The sequence below is a fragment of the Xiphophorus maculatus genome, chromosome 14 (assembly GCF_002775205.1).
Source record: "Xiphophorus maculatus strain JP 163 A chromosome 14, X_maculatus-5.0-male, whole genome shotgun sequence".
Classification (NCBI taxonomy): domain Eukaryota; kingdom Metazoa; phylum Chordata; class Actinopteri; order Cyprinodontiformes; family Poeciliidae; genus Xiphophorus; species Xiphophorus maculatus.
Genome location: NC_036456.1, coordinates 14784561 through 14811277, shown reverse-complemented (window position 1 = coordinate 14811277; position 26717 = coordinate 14784561). Strand labels below are relative to the sequence as shown.

Below are 26717 nucleotides of genomic sequence, written 5' to 3'. Positions count from 1 at the left end.
ACAATGGCCTGCAAATCCACACTTTCAAGAATAAATCCTGCAGACAATTCACTCATCAACCACTTTATTAGGTATACTTTGCTAGTATTTGTTTAGGCCCTCCTTTCCCTTCAGAACTGCCTTAGTTTAGTTCACTGGGGTTAGAGATCAAACAAAAACACATTCCTTAAAGGTTTCGGGTCCATGTAAAAGTTAGACTTTTACTTCAGATTTATTAGCCATGATAGGAACCTCTCATTACATTTATTGAATTGAGATCTGTGAACTCACTATTATGTTAAAGAAACCAATTTGAGATTATTGAAATAAATTTTAATAATTGACAAATAAACAAGATTTGTGACATAGTGCTTTATCCAGCTGGAAGTAATGTGTACTCATTAATGGTTGGATATGTATTCCCTTTAAACCAGAGAGATATTATACATAAAAATCCTAGTAGATCATAAGTTTCTGAAATACCCAAACCAGATAATCTTGGATCATTCTACTATCAAAGTCACTTCCTTTCTTATTTTGATGACATGAAAATCTGATTATACCATCCTTAGTAATTAGTAGAAAGGCTCTTACAGACAATACAATTTTGTGTAATTGCCAATCTGAGTCAGAATAACAAATAATTCGAAGAAAAAGTTTGTTAAAGATCACATCACAAAGTCACAAAGTTTTTGTATTGCAGGGTCAAGACAGTTTATTGCTGCATTGATTTTTTTACCTCACACTGTTGTATTGATATTTGCGCATAGAGGAAAGTCACTCAACTTCCACTTAATGAAAGGCAGAGCGAGTTTGCCAAAAGTTTCTCTTTTTTTCAGTAAAAGTTGCTTGGGTCTGTCTTCTTGTTTCTTTGAAAGTAAAGTGCGTGTGTCTTTTTTGTAAATACATTGTCATGTTTGGAAATCACAATTTCAATGAAACAAATGTGTGGGCTACATAGACATATAACATAATCAATATGTACGTTTATAAAGAATTTTTTAACATCATGAATTGAGCAGTAAAATCATCACACTAAGGAGTCTTGCATCAACATTTGTTTTGGGTGTACTCTGATTTGTTACTGTTTGTGGCTAATGTTAGTGTTATTATTATACAGTTTGCAAATTAAAAATAATAAAAGTTTAAAGAGTCCATTCACTTTGGTTTAGTTCTCAAATGTTGCTTTTACAGCTGTTTCTCTGCCTATATAAACAAATCCTTTCCAGATACTGACCTCTATGTGTAACTTATAAATTCAGAGGCCACATATGTAGACATGTATATAAACACACATGCCTTCTGTTTAAACCTTCGAATCTCTCTGTTTCTGGATTCCCCCCAACCCCACCCTTCCTCTTTTCCTCCCCCCTTTTTTCTTCTGCCCTCTGTCTAATTGAGTCGTGAGTGGATTCCAGGTGGAACCCATTTGAATTCCCTGTGGTCCTGACCACTGTGGTTGCCCGTGACACAGTCATACCTCTCATTTCCAGACCATTTACATCATATTCTTGCCACTTATGTTACAATCATTACGCCACCTTGAAGCACGCATTGCAATTTCTGGTCAACAAAGCTAACGCGGACACGCAGGACGGGATGGATGGAAAGCAGAATTAACATTGAAATCAAGTCTGTATTGAGTGCATGCAGCATGATACATAATTTAGTTGTCGAAAATGTGCATCACATTTGCAGAGTCGGGGGTGCTCTGCAATTCATGTTTTAAGATTTCATTATATTCTGTGCACTCGGCTCAGCATCGGATAATGATATTGAAATGCATGCACCAGTGGGATCTACGTTATTGACATTGGAATTTGCTGTACCCCTGATTCGGAGGGTGAGCTGAAATTGCTGTTGTTGTCTCTGTGTGTCTGTGGATGTCTCTGTGTGTGTCGTGATTTTCGCACCATTCTTAAATCTGGCAGGGAATGAAGTGTCTGTTGTAGAATTATGCAAATATAGTTAGTTGAAACATGAAATGGGAGGAAATGGAGATCTGTAAAACCCAAACACAAAAAAATAATAATAATAAACGGAGGATTTTATGAACAGATGTTCACCAGATTAGAAAAATAGGTTGATTTGGCTTCGTTTCCCACATTGAAATGTGTGAGTTTGTGATGTATCATTTATGTTGGCAGGATGGCTCTTAGTCAAAATGCTTTGGCTCGGCATATTGTGAATTCAGAAGGCCTTATTGAGTCATCTTTTTGCAAGTTCACATAGATTTACAATGTGATTTTTATTTTTTATGTTTTTAATCTGAAGTTTTCGGAAACTAGATTTTATAATCTAAAATGTTACATGACCAAATCTTGGTATTTGACATAAGGCAAATTTCCCATGCCAACAAAAATGCCTGAAAGAGAGAACAAAGCAGCCGCTCAGTGAGATTTTTCTTCCAGGAAGTGTGTCCTGATGAGGAAATCTTCCTGATAGTACATGCACTCATTTTGCTAACTAGTTATACAGGTAAATTGTTCATATGTTTGCAGTAAAGAAGAGTAACTAAAATGGAATGATCTGTGTGCTTTTGTAACAGCATTCTATATCTGGCTACAAATGTTAATTTACTCAATTGTTGCCACAGGTGAATTTGCCTTTGCCCCAAATTATTTCTGTTTCAATTCTTTCTCTTTTTAACAAAATAATTTTTTTGGCTCTCGTGGCCTTCATTTGCTAGTGAAACGACAAGAAAGCGGGTTGTGAGAGATGGGAAAGACATGTGGCAAAGGCCAACGGGCCGAGACTTGAACCCGAGACGTCCACGACGAGGTCTGAGGGATCCGTACATGGGTCGCACACTTTACTCCTGTATCACCACCGCACCCTCAGTTTCATTTTTTTTTAGAAACATTTAGATGCCGGGAATAAGTTTTTAGTACATATACATTTAAAATCCATAAAAATTGAAAATGAATAAATACAGTTTTTGCTTTCTTTGACACTTAAAAAAAAACTTTTTTCAGCAATACAGTAATCCATAAACTAGTATAACACACTTCATTTTAGTTGTCATTCAAGACCAATGCTGGAATTACTGTGATTTGCTATGTTGCCAGGCATGGCATGCCACTTGGCCTTGCTGCATGAATGACGGCAAACAGGTAAGGTTGTCAAAGAAAGCACCTCACTTGAGCTTCTGTAACAGTGTCTGAATTGTACCCAATAAAGTAGCAATTAATGACCATCATCTTGTCTTGCAATACTTCACCTCCTCATTTATGCCTTTTTTTTTCTCTGTTTTTTTTTCCTTTCTGCCTCTTGCCCCATTTCTTCTCTGCCCTGTTCATTTGTCTGAGATCCATTAGGGAAGATATGTTGAGCGAGAAGGGCAGAAAGGATAGGAAGAAGGAAGATGTGGGGAAATGGATAATGGCTGAGCTTTGCATCACAATGGAGTACTATCTCAGGGCAGATTTGCTCTGCCTTAAAACGATGCATCTATCTGTATTCATTCACTCACCCGTTTGTGTGCTCAGTCCTGTGTGCTTTAATTTGTCTCTCTTGTGGGAATGCAACCCATCCCCATTGTGTGCATGTGCAATGTTAAATATTTGGGATGCTAATTTGCTTTATTTGTTTTGCATCTTGGTTTCTTATTGGGTGTGCAAGTAATTCCCACTAATGAATTGTGCTTCCATTGTCTAGAAGTTGGGAAATGTGATTTGTGTGTCAGAAGGGTACACACTGCCTTTGTGTGCATTGAGGGGTGCGTGTACGGCCCCATTATTTAAGCCGAGCCATCAGTCACACTCAACAAGCCTATCATATTGGACCATTCAGAGACTGTGCAGGCAGAAGTTAGTGCTATTATCTGCCTGTCACCGGCTAGCTGTGTTGAGGTCCCTTGTGGAAAACCAATTGTATGAGTGAATGCCTTCCTGCTCTTGTTGTGAAGCTCCAGGGATGAGCATGGCGTGTCTAAAAAAAAAGCACTCTCCATCCACCTTCGGCTCTCCACATATTTCCCTCTGTATTAGAAAGGGATGATTATGGAATTAAATGTTTAATATTATGTGATTGACCACTTAATCTTTAAATGATCAGCAAGCTTTGGGAGATCAGCGATTGAGAGAAAAGATGGCCTGAGTTATAATCATCTTGGCTCATCTCCTAAGATTTCTGTGCTGGTGCTCATCAATCATCATGTATGCAGACTGTGTGCTTGGATTAATATTCATTTCACAAGAGACACTTCATTTGCATGAACACACTGTCTGCTTCATGAAAAATCATCGAGCCCTTTCCTGCTGTTGTGATAAGCATCTGGACATAAACCAGCTGAATATCTGAGACGCAGCACTTAACCCGGCAACTCATCCCTTTTCATTACATTGTGATACGTAGGAGGGCTTCAAGCAGGCGTAACAACATACTTGCTATGCTCCTAATCAGACAACACTGGAGATCAAGTTTTACTTTGTTGGAGCAGGGTTGTATAGATTGCCTCTGTTTTCATGAAAATCCTCTTCAGGTCAGGAAGTAACAGATGGAGAAATGTCTGTGAGTGATGCTGTGAATGTGAAAGAAGACAGGGTGGATATAAGAAACTTCATACATAACTTACAATTTATTTTAAATTGACAGGCACCTTTTGGATGTTTCTTTTTTTAAAATCATGCATTATATTAAATTTTGGAAATCAAATATGAACTGGAAAAATGTGCCCTTTTCTGTAAAATACCAGTGTGAGCAGAAGGAGTAGACCAAAATGTTGAAAGTAGCAGCAATTTAAACACGTCGAAGAAATACAGATAAGGGATAACGAATAACAGAAGTGAAAACTGGAGGAAAAATTTGCTGATGTATGAAGTTTCATGTTGTAATGAAATAAATTTAAAATGCCTTGTAGTATTTGCTATTTTAGATATTTGGTATGTAAAATTTATATTGTATGTAGTAGTGATACTAGTATTATACAACAGGATTTGTCTAAACCCTGGTGCTGCATCCAGACAAAAAGAGCTGAATATATATATTAATATTGCATAAATTGAAATGGCACAGAAATTGCAAAACAGCTGAAGTCCAACAAAAGCTTGAAAAAGTCTGAAGAAATTCACAGTATGAATATCTGCATAATTAATACATGAAATAACTGCATTGACAACTATATGAAGCACAATTTCAATGTAAGTTATTTCTAGTCATCTTACAAAAACAACCATTTTCAAAATTAATTGTCCTTCAGTTTATCCTGATTATTTATTTTATTAATATTTTCATTAGATACTAATGTTTCTTATTCTTTGATACGATTAAGACCTGTTCTGGTTGTCCACTATGGCTCGACAATATATCTTCTTGTTCATTAATGTTCATTTTAAAGCAACTGATCAAATAAGTAAATAAAACATTATTAGATATGTTTCAAAAGTGTAACCTAGTCGCTTAAAAAAAGTTGTGTTCAACAGTTGAAAGGAGGAACAGTGGCTCACTTGTAAAACTGGTGGTTGTGTGTTCAAACATGTAAAACGTATGGAAAAAAATAAAAAGAAGATGCAAAACTGGTACACTGAGTTTGACTCATGACTATCTGTCAAGTACATAGATGTTTGAGAGGAAATCAAATAGTGACGTAGAATATTGTAGTGAAAAAATAAAATGGGGTTGAAATTATACAAAAAGTAAAAGGCATAGAAAGTCATACAGGTTCAGAGGCATCACATTTTCTGCGTTTGTTGGAGTTGTGGCTTCACTGATGTTTGTCTTCTCTCTTGTGATATTTTAAATATTTTTTTTCTGTTCAGGTGTTTTGTCATTGCCAGAGGAGTCACACAGCAGGTCTGATCACAAGATAACACATTTTAGTCTCATTCGGTTGGAACAGCATGAGGTAACGTCAGGGTTGGTCGCGGTGTTTAGCTGCAAATCGGCAAATAAAAAGCAACTTTGCATGCTTACTACACCAGATTAATATCCATGTGTGAAATGCTCAAAGCTGATAACAATTTACATATTTTTAAATGTATTTATTTTTATTACTCTTTCTTTATAATCTTTTATAAAAACTTCCTACTGCCTGCTATTTATCTCTCAAACTCATAATTTCATTGAAACAACATATTACCCCCTCATCAACCGCTGCTCTCAGTGTCTATATCATCCAGCTCCTTCAGATAAAAAGTCACTTAATTAGAACTGTCATGTTTCATCTCAGCCCCTTTGGCATATTGGGAAAATAACACAAACAGCACTGCTGATTAGGAAGAAGTTTCTCTTAAGGAACATCGAGGCAGTAATGAAGTCTCCTTGATGTGGCAGAGAACAGACGCTGCAGTTTGTCGCTAGGTCTGCTAAATGTTGGCCGGCTTATCTAAGGGAGTTATCCTAAATACCCTCTCAGAACGAGTCCCCTTGAAACGTCAGCACCATAATGTATCACAAGGCTCCTTCTGGAGTACAAGACAAGCTGGCAATACCAGACCACTGCTGTATTTTTTTATCTTTTCCCCACATTTATTTATTTATTTATTTTTTTTAAAGAGTTTCTAAGCTTTTTTCCTAGATATATATTTTATTATGCGGTCTTTTGGTGCTTCATTGCCGTTTTTGGGGAAGAAAGGTGGATGGCTAATTAACTACTGTGATATAGCTTATTTATTAGATCATTTCTTGAACAACACCTGCTCAGGTAGCTGCTGCTTGATCAGTTGTGCTTTGAGACAGACCACATACATGTTTCCAAGCTTGATTCTGCCATAGAGACAGTTTTTCTGTTACACTAAAAGTCATAATTATTAGTTAACCTGTTGATTTTGTCGTTAAAAAAATGAGAAGGTCCTTGATTTTTGATTTTTATCTAATGTGGAGAGAATTACCACCCAAAATCCAGAATAAATACATAATATAAATGGAGGTGCTTTAGTAAAAGTAAGCCACGAAGAGAACAAAAACTGCAAAAGTGTGAAATGATAAAGAAGCCCATTGACTGGCACCTACTAAAGTCTAGCTCTCCATTTTGCAGCCTGCAAAAAATAGCAGAATTGTTCAGTAGATTTTTTATTTTATTTTTAAATAAGTTTTTTTTTTAAAAACGTTTGACATCTCACTGAGACTAAGGAGTGTTGTCCATAATGTAACCTAGCAGTGTTTGTGCCTGGATTGGGAAACTATTGGATCTTTCATTTTCACACCAACTGGCCATTGGCCAGGTCAAGATAAGATAAAAATCATCCCATTCAATTTCAGTGTATCTCTTTCTACAAATTGGTTTGTCACCAAGTTGAACTTGACTTAGAACTTGGTGGAGAAATCTTTCTTTGCAAGGACAGTGAAACTGTGATGCATCCTGAGGTTGTATTGAACAAAGTCATGTTGGAAGATCCACTTAAAACCCATCTCCAGTCTTCTTGCATAGAGAAAAGGGTTATATTTAAGGTTTTAGTCTACATGACCCAATGCAGTAAAGGCATTCTTAACCCTTAGCAGAAACACAGTTATAAAATATTATGTTCCACTCTGTACTTGAATGATTGGGGAGATTATGCTGTTTAAGCAATTAATGCCAAAGAGCTTCATTTTGGTCTCAGCTGACCACCAAAGTTTCTCTCAAACTTCTGAATCATTTAGGTGTTGCAAACCGAAGGAAGGTTCTGAAAATGTAGATTTTACTGAATTAAGCAACTCTAAGAAAATGATTATTAAAAAAAGGTGTGCCTTATGCATAGCTGAGGTAAGGAGAATCTGTAAATGATTCACTGGTCTATGAGCTATATGGACACGTCACTCTGTGGGAGCCAGAATTCAGACTGAGGTTATATACTTGTTTCCCTCAGTCATTCAAATCAATTTTTAATTTTGTGTGAAGGATTGTGATCGATATTTGGTTATTCTCTCTCTTTACATTGATAACATAGCACCATTAAAAATGAGAGACTTTATATTTTTACAAAAAACAAGCAGAAAAAGATCAAGTTTATGTCTCCTCACTATTGTACTATTTGTAGTTTCGTAAATCATTGTACAATTGACATTGAATCCTTATAGGAATGTGTACTTTTATATGACTATTTCTGAAGGAAGATTTTTTTTCCCTCTTTGTCAGGGGACTCACAGGATCTAATTTGCTGTCAAGTCTAATTTTGCTCTTATGCAGCTGTCAAGAAATTGCTGTTTACTTGTAAGAAAATGGCTTTGATCAAAATTGCTCTTCCCCATTGCTGTTCTAACACCATGCATGTCAACTGCATATTAAAATGCCGGCTCAGACCAGTTGTTGAAGGTCTAAAGCCCGTTTTTCACTCAAACATCTGTTAAGATCAAGTTGATTAAATACATCGACTCCTAACCTCCCGATATTCTCCAAATGGAGACTTTACATAGCAAGTCCTGATTGGCTCTGCATCTCATTAATCTAGGATTGTTTTTGTTTTTCTGCTTCTTTTTTTTGCAGTGGGATTAAGAGGTGGTGTATGATATAGGGAATTGTCGGTGTTCACAGGGAAAAGGTTGGCTTGCCAGAAAGGAGGATTAAATTAAGATGGATTTGAAAGTCGGATAAAAAGCAATGCTCTTCCTTAACATGTTTTGTTCACATAACTTAAAATGTCTGGTCACCATTCAGCCGTCCCAGTGCCATGTCCCTTGACACACTTCTTAAGGTTTTGGCTTCTTTGCTCGTTAAATGCAGAATGGGTTTCCTAATGTGCTGCAATAATGCTTTTGTGGGCCGGAATCATCTTGCTGAGATTACATGTATGCAGCAGATTATGGATGATCGGGGATAATAGAAGGGTGTGGACGGTCTAATCATTAAGGCTGACTTAACCTTATTATAATGAAACGCATTTATAGAGATTATCTCAACTCTAATCAGAATACAGAAAGCTCATCCACCTTTAAACCGCTTTTTCCTAAATATATACATCCCACTTAGGTGCAGTGTTGCACGCTTTCACACTTCACTTTTTTTTTTAATATTAATACTTCTGAGGTGTTAATCTAACACGGTCACAAGTTAACACCATGCAAATTAGGTGCAATGTTTGCAGCTCATTTTAAGATGAATCGCATTAGTGTATACTGACTATTTTATCCGGTATGAGGAATTTATTGGCGGCGCAGCCAGTTGAGTGTAAAACAGAGCAATCACCGGTGTGAATCACAGGGTTGGGAAGAGGAGTTTTTACTTCGCCACAAGAAGGCTGTGACCTCCTGTCCAAAGGTAAAATAACAGTTGGTGGTAAACTGTGACATTGGGACTGCTGTGGACAAATAAAATTTCAATGTCAAAGATGCCCTTAGTAAATACTTAAAGCAATTTCATATAATTATTATTGAGAAAACGCTATCCAAATCAACTTTGTTCCATGTGAAAAACAACTCCTTTTGTTAAGTCTTGAAATGAGTGCTTAAAAATTATCCATCATTCCATTATTTGAGTGGATATTAGCTTTTGAATGGTTTGTGTCATTTTACATCAGACATAAAACTAACAGTTCAGAAAAAAATACATTACGTTGACAGTCAGACATAGCACTGGTAGTGTGATGGTTTGAGGCTCCTAACTTCCTCAGAACTTTGTCATTCAGTTTAAAAACATTTGAGTCATGCAGCAGAACAATAATCCAAATAACTTTCACCTCTTTGTGCCTCAAAACATAGAAATTAAAGGTTTAAGAGTGACCTAATAAAGGTAATAGCCTAATCTGTAGTTAAGTTCATTTGAGATGCTGTTGCATTACAAAAAAAAGAAAGAAAAAAAACTGCTCAGGTTTCAAAAATCCTCCTTTGTGTACTTATGAAACAATTTTCAAAGAAAAGTGGACCAAAATCCTTCTACAGTGATACAAAAGACTTGTTACAAATTATGACAACTAAAGGTTGCATAACCAGTTATTAGGATTTCAGAGCACTTACTTTTTTTTTGGTTTGAACAATTTTTTGTCATATAAAATAAAATTATCCTTTGGAAAATGCATTTTGAATTTCCTCAGATTATCTTTGTCTGACATTCAATTTTGTTTCGTGTTCTGAAACATTGCAGTGTGACAAAAGATGATTGAAAAAAAAAAAACTTTTGCACGGAACAGTATGTTCATAACAAGAGAAAAAGAAGATTATCCTTTCACCGTAGTGCATGCCTGCATGATACAGATCTATTTGCTGGAAAAAAATAAAAATAAAGCACAAACAAGCTCCACCCACCACTCTTCAATTGTGCCAGTGTAATTTGCACTCTGGCTAAATTAGCTGCTCAGAGTAAATCTGGTCAGCTGTTGTGTTTGTTGGAATGTAAAAGTGAAACCCCGAGAGCACAGTAGTTATGCAAAAAAACACTCACAGGTGCAAACACTCAGACTGTGCAGTTATGGGCTAATGCCCACAGGAAAGCGAAAACATCTCTGCATCTCTTATGTCAATTACCATCAGGCCCTGCAAGAACACACACCGGGCCTCCGCACGCGTAGACATGCACGATGATATGCAGACCATCCTAGTTGTCCTTTTCTTCCCGTTCCCGTCTTTGTTTCTCTGTGGGAGTGATTTGTCAGTAAGGTGGGGGAGTTAACACTCCAATGAGCAAACAACAACAGACTACCCAAAAATACATCTCGCGGTTCACACCGTCTCAGCCTTTGGTTGATCACACCCGGCTTGAGCTCGGCTGACTGGAGATTGAGCAACTTGCGCTGTGCCTCTTGATGACAACTTGAAACCCACAGTGACATAAGGACTGGATGATAAAAAGCCACGGTGCATCCATCTGGTGTTATTTTTTTTTCTTCTTCTTCTTCTTCTTACTGGAAAAGACAACACGCCCATTGTTCCTATGAAACGAGGCTTGCTTAAAGTGTGCCCCGAATAACTTTTAGTTTGTTTCTTATCTTTGACAGATTTTTGGGGAGAAAACCTCTGGGACCAGATAAAGAAGATATTTTGGCCTTGTGGGAGGAGTGGAGCAGTGGAGGGAGCCGTGCCATAGAGGAAGCAACCAATTGAGGCACTTGCCAGGGAAAGACTTAGCACTGAGCTCATCTGGGACTCTGAGCAGCGGGCGGTGAGAGAAGGAGGCCATGTGGACCGCACGCCTGCTAGTTCTCGCCAGCCTCTTCGCACCAGCCGCACTGGGTGAGTCTGTCTCCTTTAATCCAGCATTTGTCTTTGTGAGTGCATGTGGGCATAAAACATAGCCTTGCTTTGTGTTTGATTGGCCATGGTTTGAAGCCGTATCAGAATAATCTTTTCACTATGTAAGTGCCAAATTCTACAGCATCTACAAAAAAAATTCTCTGCTTTTGTCTGTCTTGTTTTCACTTCTACCTCTGACTAATTAGCAGTTTTTTTCTCTTTTTTTCCCTCTCTTAACTTTCTGACGTTTTTACATATCACTCACATTTTTTTCCAATTCTCTTATTTTCTTGGTGTGTTAAGTATAGAGATGCCTCCTACATTCACAAAAATAGCATTACTGCTCTAACATTGCAGTGTAGTGGTTTAAAAAAATTCAATATTACAGAAAGAGACAAAAACTCTTGACGCTTCTTTTCATGCATTAAACCCTGACTTATTTTAAAGGGGCATAAATACAGCGGTATGCTAAGTCTAACTGTAATGTGGTTTGTTGTTAGTTTATGTCAGAGGTTGACACAAAGCAATGCATAATTAAAAAGTAGAAGGAAAACTATACATCTATTGCTATGTAAATGAAAATCTGAAAAGTGTTTTTTTACAATTTGTCCCTTTTACTTTGTTGCACCTAAAAAAGAAATGCATCCAAATTCTTTTAGTCGTCACCTCATTAATAAATGCATAGATGTAATCACAGTCAAGCAATGATGAAGTGGTGCAGAAGCTTAAGACAAGGTTAGGTTATTAAACAATATCTTATCTCCTACAGCACTATTTAACCCATTATCTGACAATACCAGTAGTGCGACACAACTACATACCGACCAAAACATGGCTGCCCATCTAAAGTTGCAGGTCAGACGAGGAGAGCATTAATTATGGGAGCAGTCAAGAGGTTCATGGTAAAGCTGGAGAGCTACAGAGGTTCATAGCTGACGTTTGTGACTGCAAAAAAAGTGAGGTGGAGGTTCCGTTTCCAGTGTGACAACTCTAAATATCCAAACAGAGCAACAATAGAATGGCTTGGATTAAAGTAAATTTCATCATATGGTAAAATGACACGGACACAAATCTAATTTGTAGAGTTATGGTAGTATTTAAAAAACAGATGTTTAAAAATTCTCTCCATCCTGTCTATCTGGGCTTGAGTTAAAAAAAGGAGAGGCAAATATTTTCGTCCCTAAATGTGCATAACTGTTAGAAACATTCTCCAAAAGACATGAAGTGTAATTGCAATTTTTGTTTAGCAGTGTTGACTACAAATGTGTGCCACACTTTTCAGAATTTTGTTTGTAATTATTTTCTTCCCACTTGGCAATCACGCATGACTTTGTGTTTGGTCTCTAACATAAACTCCTAATAAATTACACTGACGTTTCAACGTGACAAAATGTGTTCGCGGCACCGTGTATGTTTAGAAAGATTTCAGTTAAGAAAAGAAAAAAAAAATCATTGTCTCTCCTTTCAAGCATAAAAATGTGAGGATTACTTTGAAATCACTCACTTACGGTATATTGCAACTCTGTAAACAGAGAGCGATATAACACCTTTGTTTTCAGCTTTTTGCAGATTGTTAATTGAATTAATTCAAATCTTGATTTTTAAGAAGTCAATGGTGTTGTTGTAAGGGTTTTGGGATGTTTATGTGGCCGCAGATTAGCTGTAGGGAGTGCCTGGGGGTCAACAGCCTGTAAAAATTGCAATTTGCACTGTCTAAAACCATTAGTGGGGAATATCAAGCTAATTGAATTGTTATTTCACCACTTAAGGGTGCTGGCAACTGGGTTCACTCTACATTGATAATGATAGTAAAGGTCTTTGGCATCACTAGTTTTTCTTTAATGCCTAATAAAAAAAAGGAGGTCAAGTCAGCACTTTGCCATGCGTCTGTTTAGCGATTCCTGTTGAGTAAAACTTGTCAGATTTTAATACTAGTAGGACAGATGAGGCACTGAGACACTTCAGAATTCATTTGTGATAAGAAATTGCTGTTCATAATGCTGACTTGAACTCCCTGTTCTGTGTAAAGTGGGAGGAACACAGAGCTGTAATCAAGCGAGAGCTCTTGATGACGTTAGCCGTTGAGAAACATTGGTGATGTGGTTAAAAAAAAAGTCAAGGCTAACCAACCTCCTCATATAACCCTGACTCCCAGTACTTTGAGTCATTCTTTGTGCAGATTAGCTACTGATTAACAGCTCCATACTCCTTCTGTCAGAGTGGTAATCTCTGTAAAATCCCCATAGCTATTGGAAACAGGAACTCTGACAAGTCATGAATGAGGCATTAGACCATGTTAATGTTTGTTGGAAACCTTTTTTTGGATTTTTTCGTAATAGTTTTATCAGGACAGGTAATATGCTGTTATACATTGTCACCTTAAGTGAACAGACCAGGATTAACACATTTAGACCAAAAGCTGTAGCATAATATGCTTGTTTTCAAAACAAGAGCACCAATTATTAATATTTTGATTTCCATACACAGACTTAAACACAGTATAAAATATATTGAGCATAATATTACAACTTTTTTTTGTCCTTCTGCTCCTCAAAATTAGTCAAGCGATCAGCTCAGGCAGCCAGCCCCAGTCTACTGCTTAACAGACATGACAAAACTGTGGTCTTCATTTGTCTTTCTTGGAAGTCGGGGAATAAATGTAGCAGTTTTCATCCAGTAAACTGGCTGGCAGTGCACAGCAACAGGGGCAGGGACAGCTCTGCATTACTCTGTGCTTCAGAAAACATATCCTGCACTTTTTCCAACATCTTAGTAGGAAGGACTGTAAACTGTTGGAATGATATGCAAGAACATTTTAACAGTTTTGAAACCTTAACTTAACTTCCCCACCACCCTCCTCAAAATAACACAAAAAATTATACTTTGATTCCAGTAGCAGGCTAGCTCTAATGCAATAAATCGTTTATAAGAGATTGTTCTGTTTCTACTTTTGAATTTCTGAATTCTACTGTCTTTACAATGTTAGGCAATGAACTGCCCTAAGCAATAATAGATCAATTCAACAATTCAAAGCAATTCAGTTGTATTCAGATTATTCATATCTTCTAAATTAAAACTAAAAGATCGATTTATATACATGCCCGGTTTAAAAACAAGTAAACCGCAACTGAGCTTCCTAGAGAGTCTCTTACCATCTGAGGAAGGAGGAAGCGATTGAGCTGACTCAAAACACCTGGGACTCTTTCAGCCACAGCCTCAGAAAATTTTAAATTAAGCCCACTGGTCAACCCGGAAAACAATAACAGAAAGTGAAATCTTCTTTTAATAAGTGATGCTGGTGTCTGATGATAAGAAAGTAAAAGTTATATATTCACTAAATAGGTTGCTTAGGGTTAAGTTTTTAATTAGGTTCCTAAACTTGAAATGTTTAGGAATTAAAAGTATTATGTATATATTTTTTTATTTCTATTAAGTACATGTTTGATTTAAATTGATATTTGATGTAAATGAGGAGCAATGGCAAGTTCTTGGACTTTGTATTCCTAATTTTAATTTGTGAAAAAATTGTCTTTATTAAAGATTAGTAATCTAAAGTAACTCAGATTTGCCATCTAAAAAGTCGTAAACAAAGACAAAGAAATGAGCTGTGTTTCCAGATCAACCAGGTCTCTTTCATGTTTTGGTGTCAACCTTGTGGTTCCAGTTCACAACAAAAGTCTTTTCAAGAGCTTTTCGGTTATATATCAAATTTAGTCCGAATTCAATTAAATAAATTAATATAGTCTGATCCAGGCTATTTTAGTGTAAATTATACTATAGCAACAGACAAATTCATCTGTTTGCTATTTAGTAAGGTCAAAATAAATAGCCAAGCATGTAACATTGAGTTGGGAATATTTTCTATTGGAAAGAACAATAGCCAATTTGTAGAAATAGCTCTGTCAGTGACTACGTCTGAGGAAAAATGTCTAAACACAGGGTCAGTGGGATAGGTGTTGGCAGAAAAACAGAGAAGCACACAGTGATGACAGTTCTACCTGCAAATGATACATAGTATCTGGAAAAATGATGGAGGAATTGTGGTCAGTGTTTCTTCCCAGCACCCTGACCCTGCAGGAGCATCACAGCTTTAATGAGACAGTGATGTTGCTCTGTGGGAGAAGGGAAAGAAAAACTGTTTTAGACGGTCTGTAACAACAGACAGACAGCACATGATATGCTTTGTATCGGTTAATTTTTCTCTACCTTTAACTAAGTGCTGTTAAAAACTGTGCAGTTATGCAAATCTAAGCTGAAGTCCGTTAATTAGCTCTGTAGCTTCCTGTTTTCAGCTGGAAAAAAAGTTTCACGGGATAATTTGATGTGAAATGCAAACATGAGCCAGTTATTTAAGACACTTCACTTATGTTTTGCTTTACAGTAACACCGATGTAGCAAATTAATATTTTAATTTGTAATTTTTACAAAGACAATTAGATCAGGGAAAACATTTTAGAGTCATTTGGTATTTTGGCCGCCTTAACCTTTGATTAACTTTAGCTTTAATCTGTTCTGATATGACAGACATCGGTATAAAACTCCATTTCTCATCCCATTATTTTGGAATGATATGTTCCCGTTTAACATGGGGGAGTGCAGCATCCATCAACACTATCAGAGCTAAAGCTTTGAAGTCTATCCTGATTAGAACCATGGATGTCAATGTTAAAATATTCTGCTCAGACAACTGATGTAAGATTATCAGTCTCAAATTATCGAAAGCTCTTCAAGCATCTGAGAAAGGTGGCTGAAACTTACCAGCTGTGGAGAAACCACAGCAGCAAGTTCACTTGATGGGTAGAAAGTGTAATTTTTTCACACTTCAGTCCAAACCTAAGTGAAAAAATTCTTTTGTGGATATATCCCATTGTTTTTAGCCATTTTCAAAGAGGTATGAACTTAAAAATGCTCATGTTTTTCTAAAAAGTAAATGCCTTCATTGTCTGTTAGAAATTGACAGAAATATACAACAATCTGTGATTAGGGCTCTTGGAATATTTGTCAGTTTTTTACTTAAGACATCAGACTGTTGCCTTTGTTTTCTTTGGATGAAGTAATATCCCCACAAAACACTATCCAAACATTCTGCTCAAGATAAATTGGTTGACATATTGCAAATAATTAGAACTCTTTTGTAAGAAAAGCAATCCACTGCCCAACCCCCATCCACCATAAGCAGACAAGGCCAGATGTTTCCAGTGAAGTGTATTGCAGCTGGGGACGCTTTAACCGGGAATATTCAACCGCAGTGTCATTGTGTGTCTGAGCGTTGTTGGAGATGTGCAGTCTGCAGGGATGGTGGCCCATTTTTGTTATCTCTACAGTCTACTTTGTCGGTATATGGCTGCTGTCAGACAGAAACAAGCTGTGTTTCACACATATGCCATCATTAACATTTACTAATTGCAACATGTGCACGGAAAATTGGGTACATATGCTTGTGCCGCGCAGTTAAAGGTAGCAACTCAGGCTGATCTGCATTTTTGCTGTCGAAATCTACAAATGAACCCTATTTCACAACAAAAATGTTTCTGAAGATGTGTTGAAGCATCTACATCCATAACGGTATAGAAATGCATCCAGTGGCAGCAGGTGTTGTTAGTCTTTGCATGTTTACGTGCTTCCTTGCGATCAATGTATGCGAGAGTGTCAGGAAAGTCTCGGAAGATCAATAAAAAGTTCCATCACAGACGCTGTCACCGAGTCGAAAAATAAGTAAATCGCACCATCGTCTTTGTTTTGGTTACATTGAATAATAACGAAAAAGGCAGTGCCTGGAAGAGTGCGGCCACGCCTGAGCGGCACATTAATCATGTGTTTCTTCGCATGCAAAAAAATGCTCCAGGAAGGATTTTATATTCATTCCGCTTAATACCACCCCACGGAGCTGGGAGATGCGGCCGCTATAATGGATGACGACTCGGGAAACAGTGCAAGAGACGGGAGCGTGAAGTCTGACGTGCATTTTTTCACGGTCAGATACGAGCGCATACATCAAGCCTGGAAACAGATATCGTGCGGCTCAGGGGAAGGAGGATTGCTATGAAATGAGGGATGGATAAAAAGAACGAGGCAGATGTTTGCCTGACACATCTGCTTCAGTGTATGTGAGCATCAATGCGCTGTCGCAGATCACAGAGCAGTGTCAGGTGAAACGCAGTTTGGTTCCTATGCAGTCTGGGAAGAAAAAAGTTTGGAAAACTAGTGAATTTCATTTATTTATTTATTTTACAGATGTGGATATATAAACAAAAACATAATATGGAAAAATGTTTTTAGGATGGATGGGTGGATGGCCAGTCTGATGTATGTGTCACTGTGTAGAGTCCAGAACCTAACTGCAGTACTTTTTCTTTTGTATCCTGTCAAATGGGCCACAATTCAACAGGAGCAATCTGTACATTTCATTATGGCAACATGAAAAACATGTACGGTACCCAACGGGTAGAGAAATTCCCGCATCTCACCATTTTCTGTCGCCGGTAAGTGACTCAAAGACTTCCAACCAGCTTCCATTTGCTCTCACTAAAGTATTAGCACATTTAAGCCAAGGTTAGCCTCATGTCACTAAACAAGCACATTAAACTTCAACGTCAGTCTCACTGTTCCCCGTAGCCGATCCACTTAATTAATCTCCTAGTGTCAGGGCTCCATCCGCCAAGGCATCCCTGGATTTGCCTAATTTGCTTAATTAATTAAACAAATGATTTATTTGAGCTCATATTTCAAAGTGGCTGAAAGTTCTTTGTGGAGTCCGCTGAGGCGTGTTGTGTTTTGTTGTGACTGCGAGATGCCTCTTAAAGTTCTGAAAATAAGTGGGCTTAGGAGTGGGCGGATGCCAATCATTTGTTTGCAGCGGGCAGATACGGCACTCCGGGGCAGGCTAAATTATATATGCATTAGAAAGAGATGTCAGATATAGAAAATAACTTCCAACCCTGTGTGTGTTTTGCCGAGTTGAAGCGAGAGGATGATTACAGTCGCACTGTTTTCTCTTTGGTTAAAAGTAAACAGCGTAAATCTTCTGCAGTCAGATCTTCAGGAACAAGACAGCAGGTGTTGTATATTTTGATCTGTAGCATGCGTGGGAGGCAAAGTTACAAAATGAGACCAGGAAGCGGGTCTGACATTGCCACCCTCATCTACACCGTGAATAAGACTACAACTCCTGCCTCATTCCGCTGTTTATTCTGCTGGAGTTCACATGCTCAATTGTGCGAGATGACAGGCTTCATTCAAAATGGATTAGGCAAAATATTTTTGTAGTTCTGGAAGAGAATAGAAACTAATTTGTATTTTAATAATTTATTTCGTGTCCCACAATCAGGACAATGATTCTCTTGAAATAAGTTACTCCAATCAGAACACTTATGTTGGTTTTAACGGAATCCACATTTATCATGTTACCATCTTGCTCTCCATCTACTACATCCGACCTGATCTTGAGATCTATCATTTTATAATTTCTTCAAACAGTCATTGATCGACAGTGGCATTTTCTGTTTACATATGTTTAGAAGTGGACCAAAAATATGAATTTGCAAAAGTAAGAAATATGAAAAAGAAAATTGTGTAGGATTCATGTGAGAATGTGAGTTTGGAGCAGATGAGATGCTTAGAAAGACATTTTGAAGTGTTGAATTAATTACTGAAATTACAAATGGCAACATCCCAAAAGTACTGATTTTCTTGAAATTATGGTACTAGTAAAAAACATTAGGGATGATGAGGAAAAAGTGAAAACATAATATTGAAATATTAATATTAGTCTGAATATGTTATTTTAGACTAAATAACATATTCAGACTAATATGTCTGAATATATTAGTCTGAAAACAACTATGGGACACAAGATATAGAACATTTAATAGTGTTTATCTGAAACCTAAAGTTAGAACCAAAAATAATACCAACCAAAATGTGTTTAATAGATTTTTTTTGTTTTAAACAGCATTTTTTAATATTTTCTTAATATTGCGAAGGGACCCTGGGTTTAATTTCTCTTTCGCCAAAAGCCAATTTTGCGAATTGTTTTTCCCAAAGCTCACTGAAATAGCAAATAGTTTTACAAGTATGTTGCAAAAACATTATTTTCTAACCAAACCGAAGGATCTTTCATACAGCTGTCAAAAAGAAGAAGAAGGGGAAAAAAAAACAACTTAATTTTGAACTCAAATGTGTCTTTAAAAGTCCTACATTATTAAAACAAAACCTGGCAGTCTGTCGGTTTGTTTTTAAAATATTTATTAGACTGCCTTTGCTTTTCGTCATATTTTTTCTGTGACATTTGGCACTCACAGATCCCTTACTCTTTTTATGTCCCTTCGTAATGAGTAAAAAATCAATACCTGCTTGATATGGGGAATAAAACAATGGCCTTTTGCTGCCCACGGCATCAATTCTGACCGCTCCACAATGCCAAATGGCTGTCAGAACACGCAAATCAAGAGGAATGAATGGCAGTGAGATTAAGGTTGGTGGAGGTTGGCTTAAACAGCCCTGCGTGTTTTATAGGTGCCCCCGCTGCCACCTGTGTATATCTTCCAAATAAATGAATTGGGCTGACGGTGATGCAAAAGGTATAATTTGGTAAGCGCTGAATGATGCCATTTAAAGTGGACCCGCAGCTGCCCAAACGGTGTTTAATGAGGACAGATATCGACAGCAAGGTCAAGTGGCAGTGGATGTTAGTTTACATTAGGCTGCATAATACGGGCGTGTGTTTAGTGGATGTGTGTGACTGTTGTGTCGGGAAGGCCGGAGAGAGAAATGCAAAGTAACCCTGCAGATGAGCTCCCTCATAGAGGCAGAGAGAAATAGAAAAACGGAGGGTGTGCAGGACCACAGGGTTTCCCAAACGCTGTATCAGCAGGGGTCGGCCGCTAATTTAGGGTGTGGGCGGACAGCGAGGAGCACGAAGGGCAAACAGAAACCATGTGGGGAGAGACAAAGCAGTTATCTCTGCTTTGTGCAAATTGTGAATTTAATTGCGTTTTTTCCCTCCTCTCAGTGCCACATTGTGATGCCTATCCCTCACCTGTAAAAAGTATATGTTTCCATATGTTACCGATTTGCATTTTAATGACAGTTGTTGCCGTGACTGAACAGGCAGATCACAACATGTTGGGATATTAGACACCACAAGGCTTTATGTGTAAATCTGTCGACATGGAAGATTCGGCGCCCCCTCTCCTACGCACAGTGAAACATGGTGAGGCTGCCCCAACCACCCACATAATGAAGCCCTTCTAAAACAAGCCGTCATTTCCACACGCCTCAGGGCAGTGCTGTATACATTTTACTAATTATTCTGATTAGAATCTCTTCCTATCAAAACATGTGCTACTAATAACATCATTTAATCAGCAGATAGTTTTATGTGTGGGAATTGCTCTCGCATCCATCTTTAGATCTTTATCTGATGTTAGGTGTTTCCTCATCAGGATTAGAGGAATAAAAGAGATGATGCAGTGCAGCACGCCACAGTTCAAAGCCAGTTGGATGCATTTTTAATCGGTTTGGATTTATTTTTGCTGCCACATTGTCCAAACGTCATTCATCCATTTTCTTGTTTATTTTATACACTACGGCAAAAAGAGACAGAGAAGTCATTTACTCGCCTTGTCAAAGTTCTGACTTTGGTATGAGCTAATACAGGTATAGTTAAAAAAAGCATCCTAGAAAATTATAATGCCAGCGGTGGCCACATGAAGAGGGATATCTATTGCTTTTTCAGGTCAAGTCTCAGGAGCTAATACTTGACCGCTAGTACTCACCAGCAAGCTCTACCTGCAGGCCAAACCTTAGGATGTTGCCTTGGGCCCCTTGAAGGTTTGACCATAAATGTGGCTTTCCTTCATCCAGATCATTAAATAATTTAATCTGACACTGATTTGGAGGACAATTTAGACCCAGAAAACAATAGCTCTCAAGATCACAAGGGGTACACAAAAGCAGTGTAGCTACAATGTAGCTTACCAACTTTAGTGTGTTGGTAAGCTACCAACACAGTGTGTGTGAAACAAATGTATATCTATTAGACCTCACTGTTTTACAAACCATTCTGATTACTGTACTTTATTCCTGATAATTAAAGTTAAAGTTGTGTGGGCTGCACTTATCAAAAAAATGTGAGATGAAATATGGCTTTAACAATCACTGCTCAAACTAACTGACCGCTAGTTCAGATTCTGCCTACCTATTTGGCTCCCAGGTTTCTTTTTAGAAGTCTGTGCATCTCTCCAGCTCCCTCTGCCTGATTCTTTCTCACGTGAAGGAGGCTATTGATCAAGCTGTGCTGTTTTCAGCATTGTTAGTGTGGCTGAAAATATGCTCTCTCAGATCCTGTGATGATCAACTACAACATAAAAAAAGCATTGCCCTTCCCCCTTTGACTGTGCTGAGATACACTGTCATTTTCTGTTGATAATACTATCATAGCACCTCCTGTTCAGCATGCATAATGCGCTTCGAATTAAGGGAAAAACAAAGTGCATGTCATGAGTCAGTAGCTTGTAGAAGCCCCCTTACAAGAAAATAACTTGAACTCATTTCTGTGTGATTGGCTTACCCTGATTCGGTCATTTTTGCATGTTATTTCCTTTAAACATGGCACTGTACATTATGGCCACCATGTCCATAATGTACAGTGTTACTTGTTTTGTCTTTCCAAAGAATATTGTTGTTGGTGTAGTCAGATGCAACTTTGAAAATCAAAATCCTGCTTGCCATATTATCGTTAGAGAGAATCCTTTCTTCTGGCAACCCTTCCAGAGACGCCACTCTCTTCAGTCATTTTCTGATTCTACTTGTGAACTTTAACATTTAACATCCTAACTGGGATCGTTTTAGCCTGAGATGGAGTTCTATGATTTTTTTTCTGAGGGTTGTAGGAGGCTTGATTGTTGTGGAGAATTTTCTGGGGAGACAGACCAAGCATTTCGACCAAATTCACATAATGTTTGGTTATTATTATTAGCAGTCTAATGCTAATTAGATTCTTAGTCTAATGCTAAGAAGAATTAGACTGTGAGATGAATCATTTACAAATAAACCCTAAATAACAAATGTGCCCCAAAACCCTTTAGCACTTAAGCAAAATATACTAATTCTTGTCAGTAACATCATTAGAACACCTTTAGGTGTTTGTCTAAAGGACAGTAAAAGTCCTTTGAAGAGGTCAGATATATTATTGGCACTAAATATGTGCATCCAAGCAGTCCTTTGCGATATTGCAAAAAATGATATTGTGAGGACTGTAATTCAATACATTGTGTAGCTTAAATCTTGAATGCTTTTCAGTGTGTAGTTATTACTGTCATCTTGTTCAGAAATGCCCTTATGCCCATTCCCATTTTGAGGAGCAACATCTTAGCTCATTGTGGATGTCTTTATATATTGGCAATTTGGCAACACTTATCTTTTTTCTACTGAGCAGCAAATTTCCATCATAATGACCATTATAGATATGGTCAAACTCGCTGACTTTCAGTTGACTAAATGTGTGTTTTTTAGTAGCCTCAATGTGGTGCTTTCCTTGAATCACCGAGGGTGTGCTTTGTTTTTACACAAACATTTTTCAAGTTAGTCTCTACTTTTTTTACTCAATAATGATGGTGTGAATCTGTTGTATGATTGTACACCTGAGGTTGGGTTAAATAATTTGAGAAACTAGTAATGAACAGCTCATTTACATGGCTAAACAATGGAATTGGCAGATGGTGCACTTTCTTTTTTTTTTTTACCATTTTGCTATGAGGTCTAGTTGGAGGTCTTGTTTTGTTATTTTCAGTAAATCTTGGTGCTTATCTTGTATTTTGCAGGTTATGAGGCATTTCAGTTGTTGTTTGCCCTCCTGAGGGCAATTGGTAGCAGCTTGCAGAGAGAAAAAGAAAGCACAGGTGTCCTCCTTTGTGTATGGCATGAAGCAGCAGCACCTTTATTTCTTCAACAAAAGGAAGTAATTGAAAAACAAAACTGTGCAAAGGATTAATTAGCTTCTGTTTCTTTTGATCTCTTTCTTTCCTCATGCAGTACAAGTGCAATCAGGGTGAATATTTAATGCGCATACAAAGATTGGATATCATTCTTTTTCTCCCTTTAACCAAAGTTGTGCCTCAAATGAAGCAGCCCAATTAAAGGCAGGATGGTGTGGGACCTTATTCTCTCTTCCCTCAGTGCTGTCACTGAATAAGCCGAGCATGCACTGTAACTGCCGATCCTGCTTGAGAAAATCAATATTAAGAGTTGGGAAGTTTGGGATTTGAAGCCAAAGCAAATGGAAGAGGAGGAGCATGGGGGATGAAATGATACACTGGCACAGTTAGCCCATGAGACCTTGAGGAGAGAAGCGAAGGGGGATCAAACTCAGGAGGGAAAGGAGTGTGGAGGGTGGGTGCGGCGATACCAGAGATGGCCTCCACATGCCCCAGTGGCCTACTAGAGGAATTCAATACAGCCATTGACAAAAGAAGGCATCCATTGTGGAGGAACTAGCCCCATTTGGGAAGCTGGTCCATTTCCTTATTAATTGTGCTCTCATTAAAATAAAAGGAAGCAGAGCAGGAGAAATGGATAGCCCGAGAGTAATGGTAGATGTTCGGTGTTGGCCTTGCTGCTTGGAAAGATGCCAAGGTCGAGAACGATTGTGCTTCTTCTCGCCGGATACTCTGTAGTTTGTGTAGGGGTTTTTTGTGCCACACAAACAACACATGCAACTGAAGACTCATGCACTCCCTTCATTTATCTTCCTCTTCTCAAACCCTCCCACACACAGAAAGAAACACAAATCTCCCTCCAATCCTCTGCGGATGTGTAGCATCAGAGCTCAGACGGGGTCAAAGCTTGGCCTCAGTCTCGCACCGCAGCTATTAACAGTGGAGAGAGTCATCACTTTAGGTCACGGATCACAGATATCCAGACCAAACACACGCCTCGACGTACCCCCTGACCCCCTTTAAGCCTACTTCTGGTTGATAGTAAGAAAACGCGAATATCATTCCAGCTCTGGCTGCTATGTGAATGCATGTAAATGCTGCAATCAGAAATAAGTGTCAGGACACACCCCAAGAGCTGGTTATTATCTGCATTATCGCTTATTTTTTTAGTTGAATTTTTTTTAAAAATATATAACTATTGTGTCAGATTAATTAAATTTTCACTAAGAAAGATACATGGGTTAAACTACCAATACTAAAATGATTTATTCAACAAGCAGGCAGGTTTTTTTGTAGATTTATGGAATATGTATTGCCTTAACCCCTCCCCCACTTGTTGATGCATACTACCACTCAGCTTGCTGTTCTTTTTTCCTCACTATTTAAATTTATTGTCTTAAAGTATCACTTCCTGGGTGATTACCTTTGGCATAGTCAACAGTCTCTTTGGACATTATTTCTCATTGTACTTTGAAAACTAAGTTATAAACATAAATAATAAATAATATCCTTCAATGTATTTCCTTTACATTTAAGGATATTTTTCTTTGAGGTCCACTGCATCACTTCATCATCGTCATCACAGTAATGCTTCTCCTTGTCATTCATTGATTCCATCTACAAGTTTTCTTCTCAGCCCAGCAGACCTGCAGTTCCAGCAGGTGTTTGCTAGTAGCTGCTACCACTAGTCTGGTGGAGTTGTGTGAGTGGGTGGGTGGGTGGGGTGCTCTGTGGGTCAGGAGCTCAGCTGAGGATTAAAGCGCTAAGGCTGAGCTTTGGGTAAAGAGGCGGTGCTTTGCACGAACAGGTGTTGAGGCACCCTGCAATGGTTGCCATGGGAGATGTAAGGATTTTTTAAACAAGCATTACTGAATCAAAGCAACACCCCAGGTGTGTATGTTTGGTGAAGGAATAAAATTATAGCATGATGTAAATCTCAAAAAAGTTGATTTTGTAGGCTATCCCCAACCCTTTTAAATGAAATAGGAACTCTTTATAAGGCTTCAACAGTTAATATGTTTTGTTCTAACCAATGACAATTATCCCTTTATTTCTGTCTTTCTTTTCTTCCTCTTCATAGTTTCTCAATCCTGAAAATTATGTTGTAAACCCACAAACACATTTACAACCATTTGTTTTAGAGCAGCTTGTTACCAGCTTTGTTTATCTGTAATGGCGCCTTAGCAGCAGGACTCGTTCGGCGCTGTCTTAAATATGCTGTTCTGCGATTGTAGACGGGCATTGGAATGTAGAATGCCATATCAGAGATGTATTCTTTGGGAAGGTTTGGGAAGAGGGCAGGAGCTGTAACCCCTCCCAGACAACTCCCTGTAGTCGGGAACCCTACAAAAGACCAACTGTGTCAAATGAGAAAAATTGCAGGTGCACATTCCCCAGCAGTGCACTCCCACTCTCCACACATATATTATCTCGTACTCACACGCCGTCTTCCTGATCACTGCCCCCTCATTTGTTGGCGGAAAGAGGTGGCGGCGGTGGGGTGGGGAGGGTTAAAGGGGAGGAGATCCTCTTTCACTGTGATAATAGAGTCCTTTCTCCTCCACGAGATGGACCTGGGAGAGGGCTGAAATGAGAGACGCAGAGTGAGCGATGTCACTCCACAGCAGGCGGAGGCATCGCGCAATATGGCATGCCGCTTTTTATGGGCCCTCTGCAGATGTTTCTCAGCTGCACGTTGGCTCTGGGAACACAATGGAGGGCATTTAGTGGTGAGGATCACAGGGACCACCCCTATAACTGGCTGCTTATGATTTAAATCCTAATCTCCCCACTGACACATATCTCATAAGAGAAAAACTTATGAGGCTGGGTGGACCTTTTAATCTCTTGTAAATTTAGATCAAGTTTAAACGTGTCTTTTAAAGCTTTAGAATTTTTTTGGTTTGTTTTTACTCATGTGTTATTTATGCCGTAAAGCAATATTTGGTCAGCTGGGAAAAATGTACCATTTACCAAACAAAAATACTAAATTATCTATGATATCTTGTTGTGAGCTTCAAAATATTTCTTGCCGTTCGCATCCTTTAATAGTTATGATCCAAACAGGCTTGAGTCCATCCTCTGTTTAACCCACACAGATTAACAAGGTTATGTCTAGGTATCTATTTAATGTAAACTTGGGAAATGTTTACTCACAATATGCTGCTTTGATCAGATGGAAAGACTGGATGGATATGTTGCGAAATAGCAGCCTAAGTGCAACGAAAAAACTTGGAAACCTTCAGAAAGCCTGGAGAACTTTTGATCAAGATAACTTCAAAAGCCTGGAGGAAAAATTGGCTCCTTGTAATCAAAGTATATGTTAATAAGGGCTGTTCTTAAAATTTCTGCACAGTACTTTAAAGGAAAGGCAGCGTTGGGCATGAAATGATGCAGTAAGTATTTTATTCTTTTTTTTTTTACATCAGAGTAAAAAGGAATGAGAGAAACAGGGGACTCATTTAGGAAGATCAGGGCCTCCAAGGCTGGAGCCAGTTTAGGTTCTCAACCCGCTCTTTTTCTAATGCATAGTAAAATTACAAGAGACTAAGTTACACATAAACTTTATAATTTTTTTGACTCGTTCCATATAGATATTTTTTTCAAGAATATTAATTTGTCCTTTCTAAAATGGTTGTAACAAGGTAGCCGTTCGCGGTAGGATTTTACAGTGACGATGAAGCGTTGAGGCAGAGTCAGGTGGAAAACAGCAGTTGTTTT

At 38.1% G+C, this 26717-nt stretch overlaps 1 protein-coding gene across 17 annotated transcripts in view; it reads left to right on the top strand.

The window, feature by feature from the left end:
- Positions 1 to 26717, top strand: part of LOC102238135 (adhesion G protein-coupled receptor L3-like) — a 275239-nt gene that overhangs the window by 66147 nt on the left and 182375 nt on the right. For all 17 annotated transcript variants that reach the window (XM_023346007.1, XM_023346016.1, XM_023346015.1 and 14 more), the window contains one exon: positions 10827 to 11061. In XM_023346007.1, coding sequence (XP_023201775.1) covers positions 11007 to 11061 — 55 coding nt within the window. In that variant the 5' untranslated portion in view covers positions 10827 to 11006. The remainder of the gene's footprint in view (positions 1 to 10826; positions 11062 to 26717) is intronic.